The following is a 12,500-nucleotide window of genomic DNA, read 5'->3' as shown; positions in this document are numbered from 1 at the left end:
GCAGTGATTTATGACGGTGCCTAAAGTCAACATTAAGGTCTCGTTGAGCCTGACAGCCCAAATCCAATTTCTGGCATATCCAGACTGTTTCCAGAGAGTCTGGACGGCATGAAATCGGATTTTTTGCAAATCAGATCTAAACCGCACTGCAAAAAATGGTCTCTTGTCAAGTAAAATGATCTTGAATCTAGTCAGTATATCTAATATTTCTCCTGTTGAGATTGTAGTAAATTTAATTTAAGATTATTTATTAATCTAATTAATGATCTCCACTATGTTGGCAGATTATTGTGCTTGTTGCAAGAAACAAGCTCGAAACCAGATACTTTACTTAATGTAATGACCTAAAATAAGTAAAATGTGTCTAGAAATAAGCCAGATAATCTTCTAATAAGCATCCACCTGGAACACCATAGCAGTGGCCTAGTGAGACCTTAGCCACCACCTGGAACACCATAGTAGTGGCCTAGTGAGACCTTAGCCACCACCTGGAACACCATAGTAGTGGCCTAGTGAGACCTTAGCCACCACCTGGAACACCATAGTAGTGGCCTAGTGAGACCTTAGCCACCACCTGGAACACCATAGTAGTGGCCTAGCATCTTAAAATCTCAGATTTTGGAGGTGGTTTGAAATGCGATTGTTTGACTGTTTCAAATCCAGAACGCCAAAGATTCATGGATCTCACCAGAAAGCAACAGCGCCGTCTTGTGGACTAAGAAAGCAGTGCATTTTGGGGTCCTGTCAGAATGAGTTGAACCCTCAGAGCATCTGCGTCTGACTCAGTGTCACACACACACACACACACACACACACACACACACACACACACACACACACACACACACACATATATATATACATATATATAAATCTTGTGACTTTTAAAAACAATTTTCATTTGGGTTCCCAAATTCTCTGCAAAAGAGAGAAAGAAAACAAAACCATTGTAGTTTTTTATGATCAGAAGCTTTAAAATTGAATCAGTGTTTCAGTCTCTGAGAGTTCACACGTTACAAATATTAAAACAAGTAAATAAATAAGTAAATAAATAAATATTGCTACTTTAGTCTCTATCTATGAACATTTTTCCCCTATTGCTGCACTGAAAAAAATGGTTCTTTAAGGGTTCCTTAGTGATGACGATGGATCTATGTAGAACCTTGATCACTCAAAGAACACTGAAATGGTTCTTGGTGTTGAATGTGGTTCTTCACAGAACCTTTCTGCACTCTGTGCAGCACCTAAAAGGGGGCATTAAATTGTATTCAAGCATGACATCGTAACAATAGCAGAACCCTTTTTGGTGCTACGTAGAACCACATACAACACATTGTCCATCAGTCTGAAGAACCATTTCACCATACAAGGAACAATTTAAGCATACAAGTGGTTCTTTTAGTGCTCATGGTTCAGAATAGAACCACTGTCTTTACTGAAGAACCCTTGAAGAATCATCTTTTTTGTCGAATCATCTTTTTTGTCGATGCAGTCTGGACAAAATCTTGTATCTCCAAAACGGTGACTTTACAGGAGAAGAAGAAAACATGCTCTACTTTTAATGGAGGACATTTTTCCGAGTCCTTTTGGGTCATTTCTTTAGGGACCATTCATCATGAAATATTAACATATTTATATAACACATATAACAGATTTTATTATTAAAACTCTGTTTATCTGGGCAGTGAGTCTTTATTTGCTCTGAAAAACGCCAATATTACAATAACTACTAAGAACATTAATATAAGAAGTAGAGCTTTCAGCTACTTTATTTGAAAAGAAGGAATTCTTGTTATTTTTACTGTATTTATGTTCATTTGTATTTATTCTTGTCAGGTATTTTTACAAGCAAAGCCAAACTTACTGACAAAGATAAATGGTTTTAAATAACACGCTCAGAGCTCAGGTGTCTGAGACTTCTGCACAGAGCTGATGTCTGTAAAACGCTGTTAAAGCTTTTCTACTTGAGTTTTGACTGCATGTACATTAAGCTGTGTGTGTGTGTGTGTGTGTGTGTGTGTGCGTTCAGGGATCATTGACAGCACCATATGTGAGCAGAGGCAGGTGGTCGCGGTGACCGGGGATGGCACTAATGATGGTCCTGCGCTGAAGAAAGCTGACGTGGGATTCGCCATGGTGAGGACCACCTCAGTCTTACTGCTCCGCTTTAAAGGAACACAAAGTTCTCCCACTAGCTCTGAAACAAAGGAGTTAACGTTAACAACAGGTACACAGGGTTAATGGTGCTAAACACACGTTCACTTCCCAGTCCCTACAGTCCGTCTCTGGAAAATATGAGTGGGAATACGTTACCCCCCCCCCCCCCCCACACACACACACACTCGTCCCCTTTTAGTGCACAATTCCTATTTATTTGCTAAGAAAACCAAATGTGCCACAACGTTTTATGGATTTATTGACGTGTTTTATGCATTTTATGTTTTGTTTTTTATTTCCCCCCCCTAATGTGTCAAATTGGGTAAATAATCAGCGACTGTGCATAAAAACGTTCAGAAGTGTGAGGATTTATGTTAGTGTCAGGAGAGAAAATCAACAACACCGTGGAATTTGACCAGGAGCACCCAAACTTATGAAAACAGCCGTTTTTAGTTCAGTTTTAGTTCTTAGCAGTTTTAGTTCACTGTTTTTGTGATGTCACAAGAACCAACACATTTCTGAGGTGTCCTTGAGCAAGACACCTAACCCCCAACTGCTCCCCGGGCTCCGTGGATAGGGCTGCCCACCGCTCCGGGCAAGTGTGTGTTCACTAGTGTGTATGTGGTGTTTCACTTCACGGATGGTGGAATTTCCCCGGTTGTGGGATCAAAAAAAGTATCACTTACTAATACTTATATAAATAAAAGCAAAAATATCTAATCTACACTGTAAGGATTTTTTGCCCAAAATTCATGTGGAGTTTTGCACAAGGTACTGATTTATATCAGACATGTGGTGGTGAGGAGTGAACAGTATAAACAATTAGAAATAGAAAGCTACTAATCTTTACGCTGTAGAGATATTTTTAAAAGTACTGCACACAGGAATTGCCCTAGAAAGGTAGCTTTACTGGAGAAGGCAAAACGTTCCTAAATTTGAATGAACATTCTTAGAGAAATGATTTTAGACCATTTCTGTCGGTCCATTCATCACGAAAATTTGAGCCATGAAGCTCAGCTGGCCTTTCAAATGATGTCCAAAACAGAAAAAGCCTTGTCCCAACAGCGATGGTGTGTAACACGGTGTGTGCTGTGCTCAGGGAATCGCCGGCACAGACGTGGCGAAGGAGGCCTCTGACATCATCCTGACGGACGATAACTTCACCAGCATAGTGAAGGCGGTGATGTGGGGCCGCAATGTTTACGACAGCATCTCCAAATTCCTGCAGTTCCAGCTCACTGTTAACGTGGTGGCCGTTATAGTGGCCTTTACTGGCGCCTGCATTACTCAGGTACAGTTTACTCTGCTGGAACATTTCATCGCTTTCTCTGCTTCTTTTGGCAGAGCTGTCTATTGTTATACCCCCCCCCCCCTCTCATGGATGTGTGTGTGTAGGACTCTCCTCTGAAGGCGGTGCAGATGTTATGGGTGAATCTCATCATGGACACGTTTGCGTCTCTGGCTCTGGCCACCGAGCCGCCCACTGAGGCCCTGTTGCTGCGGAAACCGTATGGCCGGAATAACCCGCTGATCTCCAGAACCATGATGAAGAACATCCTGGGCCACGGGGTGTACCAGCTCATCATCATATTCACGCTGCTCTTCGTTGGTATGAAGCTCACAGTTAAACGAAAGGAAATAAATATGAAATATGCTTTCTTCTTTTTCTGCAAGATAGTTTACAAATGTTGGCTTCTAACAGCAGAAACAGGTGGAGTGTAACCATGGGAACGGGTGTAGTGTAATTATGCAAATGGGTGTAGCATAAGCATGGAAATGGGTGTAGTGTAATCCTGGCAATGGGTGTAGTGTAACTATGGAACTGGGTGTAGCATAGGGTGTAGCCTAACCAATGGAAATAGTGTAGCCATGGAAATGAATGTAGTGTGATAATGGCAATGGTTGTGGTGTAAACATGGAAATGGATGTAACCATGGAAGTGGGTGTATTGTAACCATGGAAATGATTATAGTGTAACCATGGAAATGGGTGTAACGTAACCATGGAAATGAGTATAGCGTAACCATGGAAATGGGTGTAGCATAATCATGGAAATGTGGGTAGCGTAACCGTGGAAACCGGTGTATCCTACTGCTCCATATGTCAGTGGTGTATTTCTACTACAGGCGGATTGTTATCAGTTAGCCTGTGTAGCACTGTGTTGGTACACAGTGATGCTGGTTAATGAAGCATGACTAATCCAGCTGATCGGTGTCTGTCCTCCTCAGGTGAGCGGATATTCGATATAGACAGCGGCCGGGACGCTCCCCTGCACGCCCCCCCGTCTGAACACTACACCATCATCTTCAACACCTTCGTCCTCATGCAGCTCTTCAACGAAATAAACGCACGCAAGATCCACGGAGAGAGGAACGTCTTTGACGGGATTTTCTCAAACCCCATCTTCTGCACCATCGTGCTCGGGACATTCGCCATACAGGTGCATCTCCGCCCCATTTAGCCTGTTTCATGTATGATGTGTGTTTAAACTCAAACCACGCTGTAAAATCAGTCATCAGTTTGTTTATAGATAACAGTCAAGACTTACTGCCCATATGAAAAACATACAAGTCAAATACACTGCAGTCCGCTCCAAGATACATCCCAAACACTGCCACGTCTTTCAGAACATATTGCCATATTAACTAAATATATTATAGAATACACTGACTTTAAACTGTATGGGGGAACTTCACACACAGAAATGGACCAAACAATAATAACTGTGTGTGAACCTGTTCATCAAATCCATTTAAAACGTATGACCATCTCCAGAATCCTGTCCGATGCCCTTCACTGTCTGATACCTTCAGAAACGAGTCTTCCAGTCTCTTCAGGTTAAATCTGATCTACTGGTCCTTTAGCAGGACAGGAGCGAGCGCTGTAGGTATTGATACTCTGTGAAAAGCAGGTCTGATCTGATATCTTGTTTATGTGACGTACATTGTGTGTGAGAGTCTGATTGCAGACGTACGTGGTGAATGTAAAGCACAGAGCAGATCACAGTCAGTACGTTCAGCTACATCTGGAACCTTCGTTACACTCAACTCCACACAGATAATCACTCATACTAATAAATGCGTTTCAATATCGATATTTAACACACAGAGTTTCATGCAGGGATCAAATAAAGGTGATAAGCACATTTTTTTGAGGTGAGTGTGTGATTTAGGCCTGCATAAGCTTCCATATTAGCCACATTAGCCTCGTAGCTTCAGTGTCATAATAAGGAAAGTTCAGACCCCAAACATGTCTTGGCCGATCGACTCCATTTGGAGTCAAGTGTGATTCTTTATTAATGTATTTCTTTAACACGTCTGTGTGTTTATAGATAGCGATCGTGCAGTTTGGAGGGAAGCCGTTTAGCTGTTCGCCGCTGAACGTGGAGCAGTGGCTCTGGTGTCTGTTTGTTGGAGTTGGAGAGCTGCTTTGGGGTCAGGTAATATACCATTATATATATATATATATATCTCGCTGCTGTCGGAGGAAAAGCTCGTATCTCCAGAATGGTAACTTCACAGGAGAAGGAAAAAACATACATTACTTTCAATGGAAGTCAATGGAACCGGAACTTTTCCAAGTCATTTTGGATCATTTCTTTTAGGCCATTCATCATAAAAATGACAAACAATGTAAAGAGAAACAGACACTTTCAAATTATGTCAAAAACTGTGTTGGTCATCCTCTAGTCCTTCGTCAGTGGTCACAGGACGCTGTTGGCTGGATATTTTTGGTTGGTGGACTGTTCTCAGTCCAGCAGTGACACTGAGGTGTTTAAAAACTCCAGCAGCACTGCTGTGTCTGATCCACTCAGACCAGCACAACACACACTAACACACCACCACCACCACGTCAGTGTTACTGCAGTGCTGAGAATGACCCACCACCCAAATAGTACCTGCTCTGTGAGGGTCCATGGGGGTCCTGACCACTGAAGAACAGGGTAACAGAGTATCAGAGAAACAGATGGACTACAGTCTGTAACTGTAGAACTACAGAGAGCAGCTATACAGTAAGTGGAGCTGATAAAGTGGACAGTGAGCGCAGAAACAAGGAGGTGGTCAGAATGTCACACCTGATTGGCGTGTGTGTGTGTGTGTGTGTGTGTGTGTGTGTATAGTTTTGCCCCACCCACTGTAAAAGTACAGTGAACATTTCCTTTATTTGAACTTTTTCTGGCTTTTATCATCACAGATTCCAGCTGAAAAATAGGATAATCCGATTTTTTTGCGTTGGTCTTTCTGTGTAGCTGATCTCTTCAGTGCCAACCAGCCAGCTGAAGTGTCTGAAGGAGGCGGGGCATGGGCCTGCGCCCGATGACATCATGGACGAAGACTTGGCGGAGGACGAGGAGGAAATTGACCACGCAGAGCGAGAACTGAGACGGGGACAGATCCTGTGGTTCAGAGGACTCAACCGCATCCAAACTCAGGTAAACTCGGGCTTTACTCGTTCTCTCCGTCCGACTCTAACTCTCCTTCTTTTACGCGGTTTCAGTGCAGAGTTTAATTCTACCTGTTAAACCTGTGCTAAAGAACTCACCTTAATGCTTAATTCAGTTACAGACGTTTCCTTTTATTTCCTTCCTTCTTCTTTACTCAAACTGATATTAACTCTCTAATATCACGTGTATGTCTTATTTGTTTATGTTGTAAATTCTCTCTTTCTTCTCTCTGCTCGCTCAACTGTCCATTTCTGTTTATTTCTCTCCTTTTTTTTTCTTTTTGACTCTGGGTGTGTCGTGTACCGGTAACTATTCTCATCACTACTATTTTTTGCTTTAATAATACTTATTCTCCTGCTTGTTATTATTGTTATTATTATTATTATTATTATTATTATTACTACTATCGGGTTATGAGACTGCTGCTTCAGCCGCAAAAGCTCACTCTGAAAAATCTGACCTGGATTACTTTAAAGGGCCCATATCTTTAAAAAACTAATCTTACATGAGAATCAAGATACAGAAACAGCCTGTTTGAATTTCTTATGGTTGTGATGTCACACATGCAGTATTTCCTTATGACTGCTCATTCAACCTACAGCAGTTTAGCCCTGCCCAATCAGCCTGCAGCAGTTTAGCCCCGCCCAATCAGCCTGCAGCAGTTTAGCCACGCCCAATCAGCCTGCAGCAGTTTAGCCCCACCCATTCAGCCATTCAGTTCAGCCCCACCCATTCAGCCATTCAGTTCAGCCCCACCCATTCAGCCTGCAGCAGTTTAGCCACGCCCAATCAGCCTGCAGCAGTTTAGCTCCACCCATTCAGCTATTCAGTTCAGCCCCAAACCGTTCCAGGTTGCGGGGGTGCTGGAGCCTAGCCCATTTGTCGTCGGGCGGAAGGCAGGATACACCCTGGACAGGTCGTCAGTCCACACTGGGCAGACAGACAGACAGACAGACAGACTCACACCGAGGGGCAATTTAGTGGGTCTAATTATTCTGCATGCATGTCTTTGGACTGTGTGAGGAAACCCACGAAGACACGGGGAGAACATAGAAACTCCACACAGAGAGGGCCCTGGTCACTGGCCAGGGAGTCGAACCCAGGCCCTTCTTGCTGTGAGGCAACAGTGCTGCCCACCGCGCAATGTGCTGTCCTTAGCTCCACCCACTCAGCCTACAGCAGTTTAGCTCTGCCCAATCAGCCTAAATCAGTCTAGCCCCGCCCACTTAGCCTACAATAGTTTAACTCCGCCCACTCAGCCTAAAACAGCTTAGTTCAGCTGACAGCGGTTTAGCCAAACCATTTCTCGTCGAAGTCTCGTAGAGTGTCGCTCCTGCGGACTGCTTTTAATATGAGGCACAATACAGGACAGCCAATCAAAACAGAGAATTTACACATATATTTACATATTTATATACGCTTTAAAGGCGCAGTAGCAAAAAGCTGTCCCTGAGGAATACAGAGAGGCTGTAAAATGGTCATGTAAATATGAACTGTGACGCAAAGCCACATAAACGTCACACGTTGGGGGAAAAACAGAAAGTCCAATGACTCGTATAGATTATGGGCCCTTTAAAGACTTGCAAGAAAATCCGCATCCACACATCCCCCCACACAGAGGAGCCTCTTCACGTGTTTTCATGATGTCGTCCCGCTCATTTCCACTGTTCTCATTGAAGCATTTGTGTGTGATGTGCTTCTCTCTCTCTCCTGCAGATGGAGGTAGTGAGCACCTTCAAGAGAAGTGGTTCGTTTCAGGGTGCAGTGAGGCGCCGCTCGTCCGTGCTGAGCCAGCTCCATGACGTAACCAATATTTCTAGTCCCACACACCTAGTTCTGTCTCCTGCCAATGCAACTGGTGCCCCCGGGAGTGAGTTCCAAAATACGTTAAACGGCACAGAGCCGCTGCACTCACGCAACGAAGACGTCTAGCCCACACACACGCACACGAACTGACACCCACACCCACAAGCTTCATTACCTGCCTTCAGATTGTGATTCGGCTGCTGAATGTGAGAGAGAGAGAGAGAGAGAGAGAGAGAGCAAAAGAGAGAGAGACTAGCCCCCCTGCTTCGGTGCTGCTTTCAACTTGCACTTGTCCACTAGCCCCTTCCCCTTAAAGGAGAATCCCTCACTCCTTTAACGGGGCCTTTCCATTTCCATTAAGCTTCAAGTTGGTTAGAGGGAAAAGCCATCGAGTCGGCATAAATCTGGTCTTCAGGAGCTGAACCAGCCCAGGCATCTTTGCGATACGCGAGCTTTCTGAAAGAAAATAGGCAGACAAAGATGTTTGTGGACAATACTTTTTTAAACCTCTTCAGCTCCTCGGGACCACCGGTGGGCCCAAAGCGCACTTCTTCATGTTCTTCATAACGTTCATAAGCTCCATTCAGAAGCTGGGCGTCGTGTGAGGCTGTAGCTCTTCTCTCCAGTCTAATAGACGGTGACGTCATTTTAAACCCTTATAATAAAAGAAGCTGAACTTTGTTTTTCTACTGAAAGTCGACCCGTTTTTCCCCAAATCTGGGCTCTAAACTATAAACAGACGGCGTCTCTTCAGTGATCTGCTCTGGAAACATCACTTTTAGCAATGAAATCTTCACTATTTTTGTGCTAAAGAGTCCGCTCTGTTCTGTCCCTCCTCTCTTTGTCCTGTGTGTGTGTGTGTGTTTAACCTCGGCAGCTTTCTGGCCTTTAATTCAGATTCAGATGAATTTATTATCCTTCCAGAGCGTGAATGACAGTAAATGAAACGTAAGAAAATGAAACGAGGGACTCGGGCGATAATGAAATCAAGAAGACAACAAACAAACACCGTTAGGAATAAAACAGGTGAAAAAATAAAATATATGAATATGAGTGTGAAGGTACAGTGAGCTGAATGTGGAATAAGATTATGAAAATCAATATTTACGAGCCATAAAAAGGAGCTACATTGCTTTACAGTGATACAGTGTACCACCCTGCTCCGTTACCATTGGTAACTGAGAATGAATGGCCTCCGGGCGCTTTGTAGTGTCTCTGATGGTGTGAACGCAGAGTGAGAGTTGGTTGGTGTGGTGGGGAACACCTCTGCCTTCTACACTGTAGACTGGGGTTCAGCCCCCCCCCCCGGGCACACACCCTGCACTGTACCAATAAGAGTCCTTGGGCAAGACTCCTAACGTGGCCTTCGCCTACCGGTGTAAAATCGCTCTGGATAAGAGCTTCAGCCACATGCCGTAAATGTAAAGGCCTGATCAGCTGATCTCCAAAGTGGCAGCTTTACAGAAAAGGACAAAAATGACTTTACTTTAAAAGTAAGTTGATGTAAAGAGCATTTATTCCTGTTTGTCATTAACGGACAGCCCACGTGTTGAAATGGTGTAGACAAATGAAATCAGGAGACCAAAGAATCCTTTTGACATTGGTTACAAGTTGCTGAGACACGTCCATTAGCTTGGCTGTCGCTATGCCAACCACAGAGTAGCCACGTTAACATTAATTATGCGTTAATAATCCGACTAACAGCTCAATCGGATCCGTTGGGCAGGAATCTGCGTGGAAACAAAGCCAGTGATTGGAATAATCAGATTATTGTCATTTCCTCAACTTTAATGGAATCCAGTTCTCTTCAATAACCAAATCTGTTCCTTGCATCCGTTCCTGCCCACGTCTGCGTAACTTCTACCCACCTGAGTCATGAGTAGGCAGATTAAAGCAGTACTGACCAGGGTGCACTCTGACCTCTCTCTCTCTCTCTTTCTCTCTCCCTCGCTCTCTCTCCCTCTCTCTCTCTCTCTATCTGTCCATTTCTGTTCGTGCTCACGCTTTTCCACTGGCTGTGTCTCCACTCGTGTCCCTCCTTCACTACCTCATCATCCTCAGGCTGGATTTCTGTGCTTTGCTTCTGCACTTTTTTTTCCAGCTGCCTTTATTTCTCTAAAAGCCTTATTCTCTCTCTCTCTCTCTCTCTCTCTCTCTCTATTCTATCCCTCTCTCCTCCCTCCCTCACCCATTCACCCATTCAGTAATTACGAAGCGATCATGGAAAGATTTCGCTTTCATCTCAGTCATGCAGAGATACGCGCCTCTCACGTCCTACATTCCCACTGTTTCTGCTGCTGGTTCGTTTTCCACTCTCCCGAAACGCCTCACCAAATTTAAAACCGGTGCCGGAGACGCGTAGACGAGTGCGGTGAGCTCAGAGACGGCTGTAAACTGACGAGTATAAGCCCATGATGGTTCTGAGGAGAACGCTGCTGACTCTTTCTTTGTCCTGTTTAGGAGCACATGCATCATGTTCTGCTGTTGCATGCTCATTGGCTCTAACCTTCGGGGTTTTGTTTTTGGACTTCTTAACCTTTAGAAGTCTGGAGTTATTGTCGTTTTTGCTACACGTTCAAAATTGTTTATTTGCATTATCATCAGGGCTATCAAGCGGAAAAACCACGATTAAAGGTATCATTCTGTTTGATTAATTGTAGTTAATTGCATTTAAATCAAATTTGACAAGAAGCTAGAAATGTTTCCATTTAGAATAGAAATAGAGCTCAGAACCACTGGCCAACTGTGTTTTGCACCTCCACATTTAAGCCATCCGTGCAGTGAAACACCCACATACACACTAGGGGGCAGTGAGCGGTGGGCAGCCCTATCCACAGCGCCCGGGGAGCAGTTGGGGGTTAGGTGTCTTGCTTCAAGGGCACTTCAGTCACATACTGTCGGCTCAGGGGGTCGAACTGGAGACCTTCCGGTCACAGGGCTGGTTCCCTGACCTCCAACCCACAACTGCCCACAACTTTCAGTCATTCAGGAACACAATTTTTATCATGAGAGCACAGAATCTGAACATGAACGTCAAGTGAGAGCTCCAACCAAGGAGTGAATAGAAACATATGGATGGTTCTACTGAACTGGTTCAGAGTCAGAGCTGAAACACATCTTAGACTTTAGACTGAAATCCTTTCGCTCTGAGTGACTCTACATATTAATTATGTGGATCTTATTAAAACTAATGTTTCAACATTCCATTCTGTCGCCACCAAAACGATCATAACTTGACCAAACTTGACCAAATGTTTCAGTCGTGACCGTTTCAGTGAAATTTTAGCTCATTTTGAGCTCAAAAACTACATGATCAGCAAACACAGCTTTGATCAGCTGTTCCTACATAAAATCGTCATATTTTACATTAAAACACTAATAAGTGCTGAACCGCAGAAAATATGACGATTCTTAAAATGCAGGGGCGTGGCTAAAATAAAGCTCCACCCACACACTGGAACTCTGTTTCGGTAGTCACATGAAAATATGATGTCATTTTTTTATCTGTGGAAAAACGAAACTCATGATAAATCAACATTTCTCAAGTTCACTTTAAAATAATACAAAAACCATCTTTTAAAAAAATTTTAATGTAAATTTAAGCATAAATTTAGGGGTTGGGGTTTGGGACAGACACCTCCCAATAAAAATACCTTATAAATGATGATTTTAAAAATATATTTAGCTTACTACTATTTCTGTTAATGTCTTGGGTTTAAATAGATCAGAACTTGCAAGTATCTAAGATCTGAACCCTTAATTGTTTAATACTGTGTTGTTTACTATGGGAGCACAGTTTGAATGGATTGGGTAGAGCGGTCCATATACAGTCACTAAGTGTATATATCATATACTGTGTATCTTATATACAGTCAGTGCTTCAGCTCCTCTGTGATTGTACCTCTCGCTCTCATTCATACAGCTCATAATTTTTGTTTTTGTGGAGGAGCCCGAGGAGAACTGGAGCTCCACCAGCTGCTGCTTTTGTTGGTTTGCTGCTCATTGATTTATCCATAGTTCTACTGTCCTGTGCCATCTGCTGTAGAAGCTGAAGATTTAGCTTTAAAAGACATTTAAAAGCTGTGTTTGAACG

At 43.4% G+C, this 12,500-nt stretch overlaps 1 protein-coding gene across 4 annotated transcripts in view; it reads left to right on the top strand.

Annotated features, from left to right (window-relative positions):
• Window positions 1–12,500, top strand: part of atp2b3a (ATPase plasma membrane Ca2+ transporting 3a) — an 88,860-nt gene that overhangs the window by 66,386 nt on the left and 9,974 nt on the right. For 2 of the 4 annotated variants that reach the window (XM_037535900.1, XM_037535901.1), the window contains 7 exons: window positions 2,030–2,136; window positions 3,257–3,448; window positions 3,553–3,766; window positions 4,386–4,597; window positions 5,489–5,596; window positions 6,407–6,589; window positions 8,318–8,404. In XM_037535900.1, coding sequence (XP_037391797.1) covers window positions 2,030–2,136; window positions 3,257–3,448; window positions 3,553–3,766; window positions 4,386–4,597; window positions 5,489–5,596; window positions 6,407–6,589; window positions 8,318–8,404 — 1,103 coding nt within the window. The remainder of the gene's footprint in view (window positions 1–2,029; window positions 2,137–3,256; window positions 3,449–3,552; window positions 3,767–4,385; window positions 4,598–5,488; window positions 5,597–6,406; window positions 6,590–8,317; window positions 8,405–12,500) is intronic. The other 2 variants (XM_037535903.1, XM_037535902.1) reach the window with 1 other exon arrangement.

This window comes from Pygocentrus nattereri, chromosome 28, assembly GCF_015220715.1.
Source record: "Pygocentrus nattereri isolate fPygNat1 chromosome 28, fPygNat1.pri, whole genome shotgun sequence".
In the NCBI taxonomy this organism is placed as follows: domain Eukaryota; kingdom Metazoa; phylum Chordata; class Actinopteri; order Characiformes; family Serrasalmidae; genus Pygocentrus; species Pygocentrus nattereri.
This window is presented reverse-complemented; position numbering and strand designations above follow the sequence as displayed.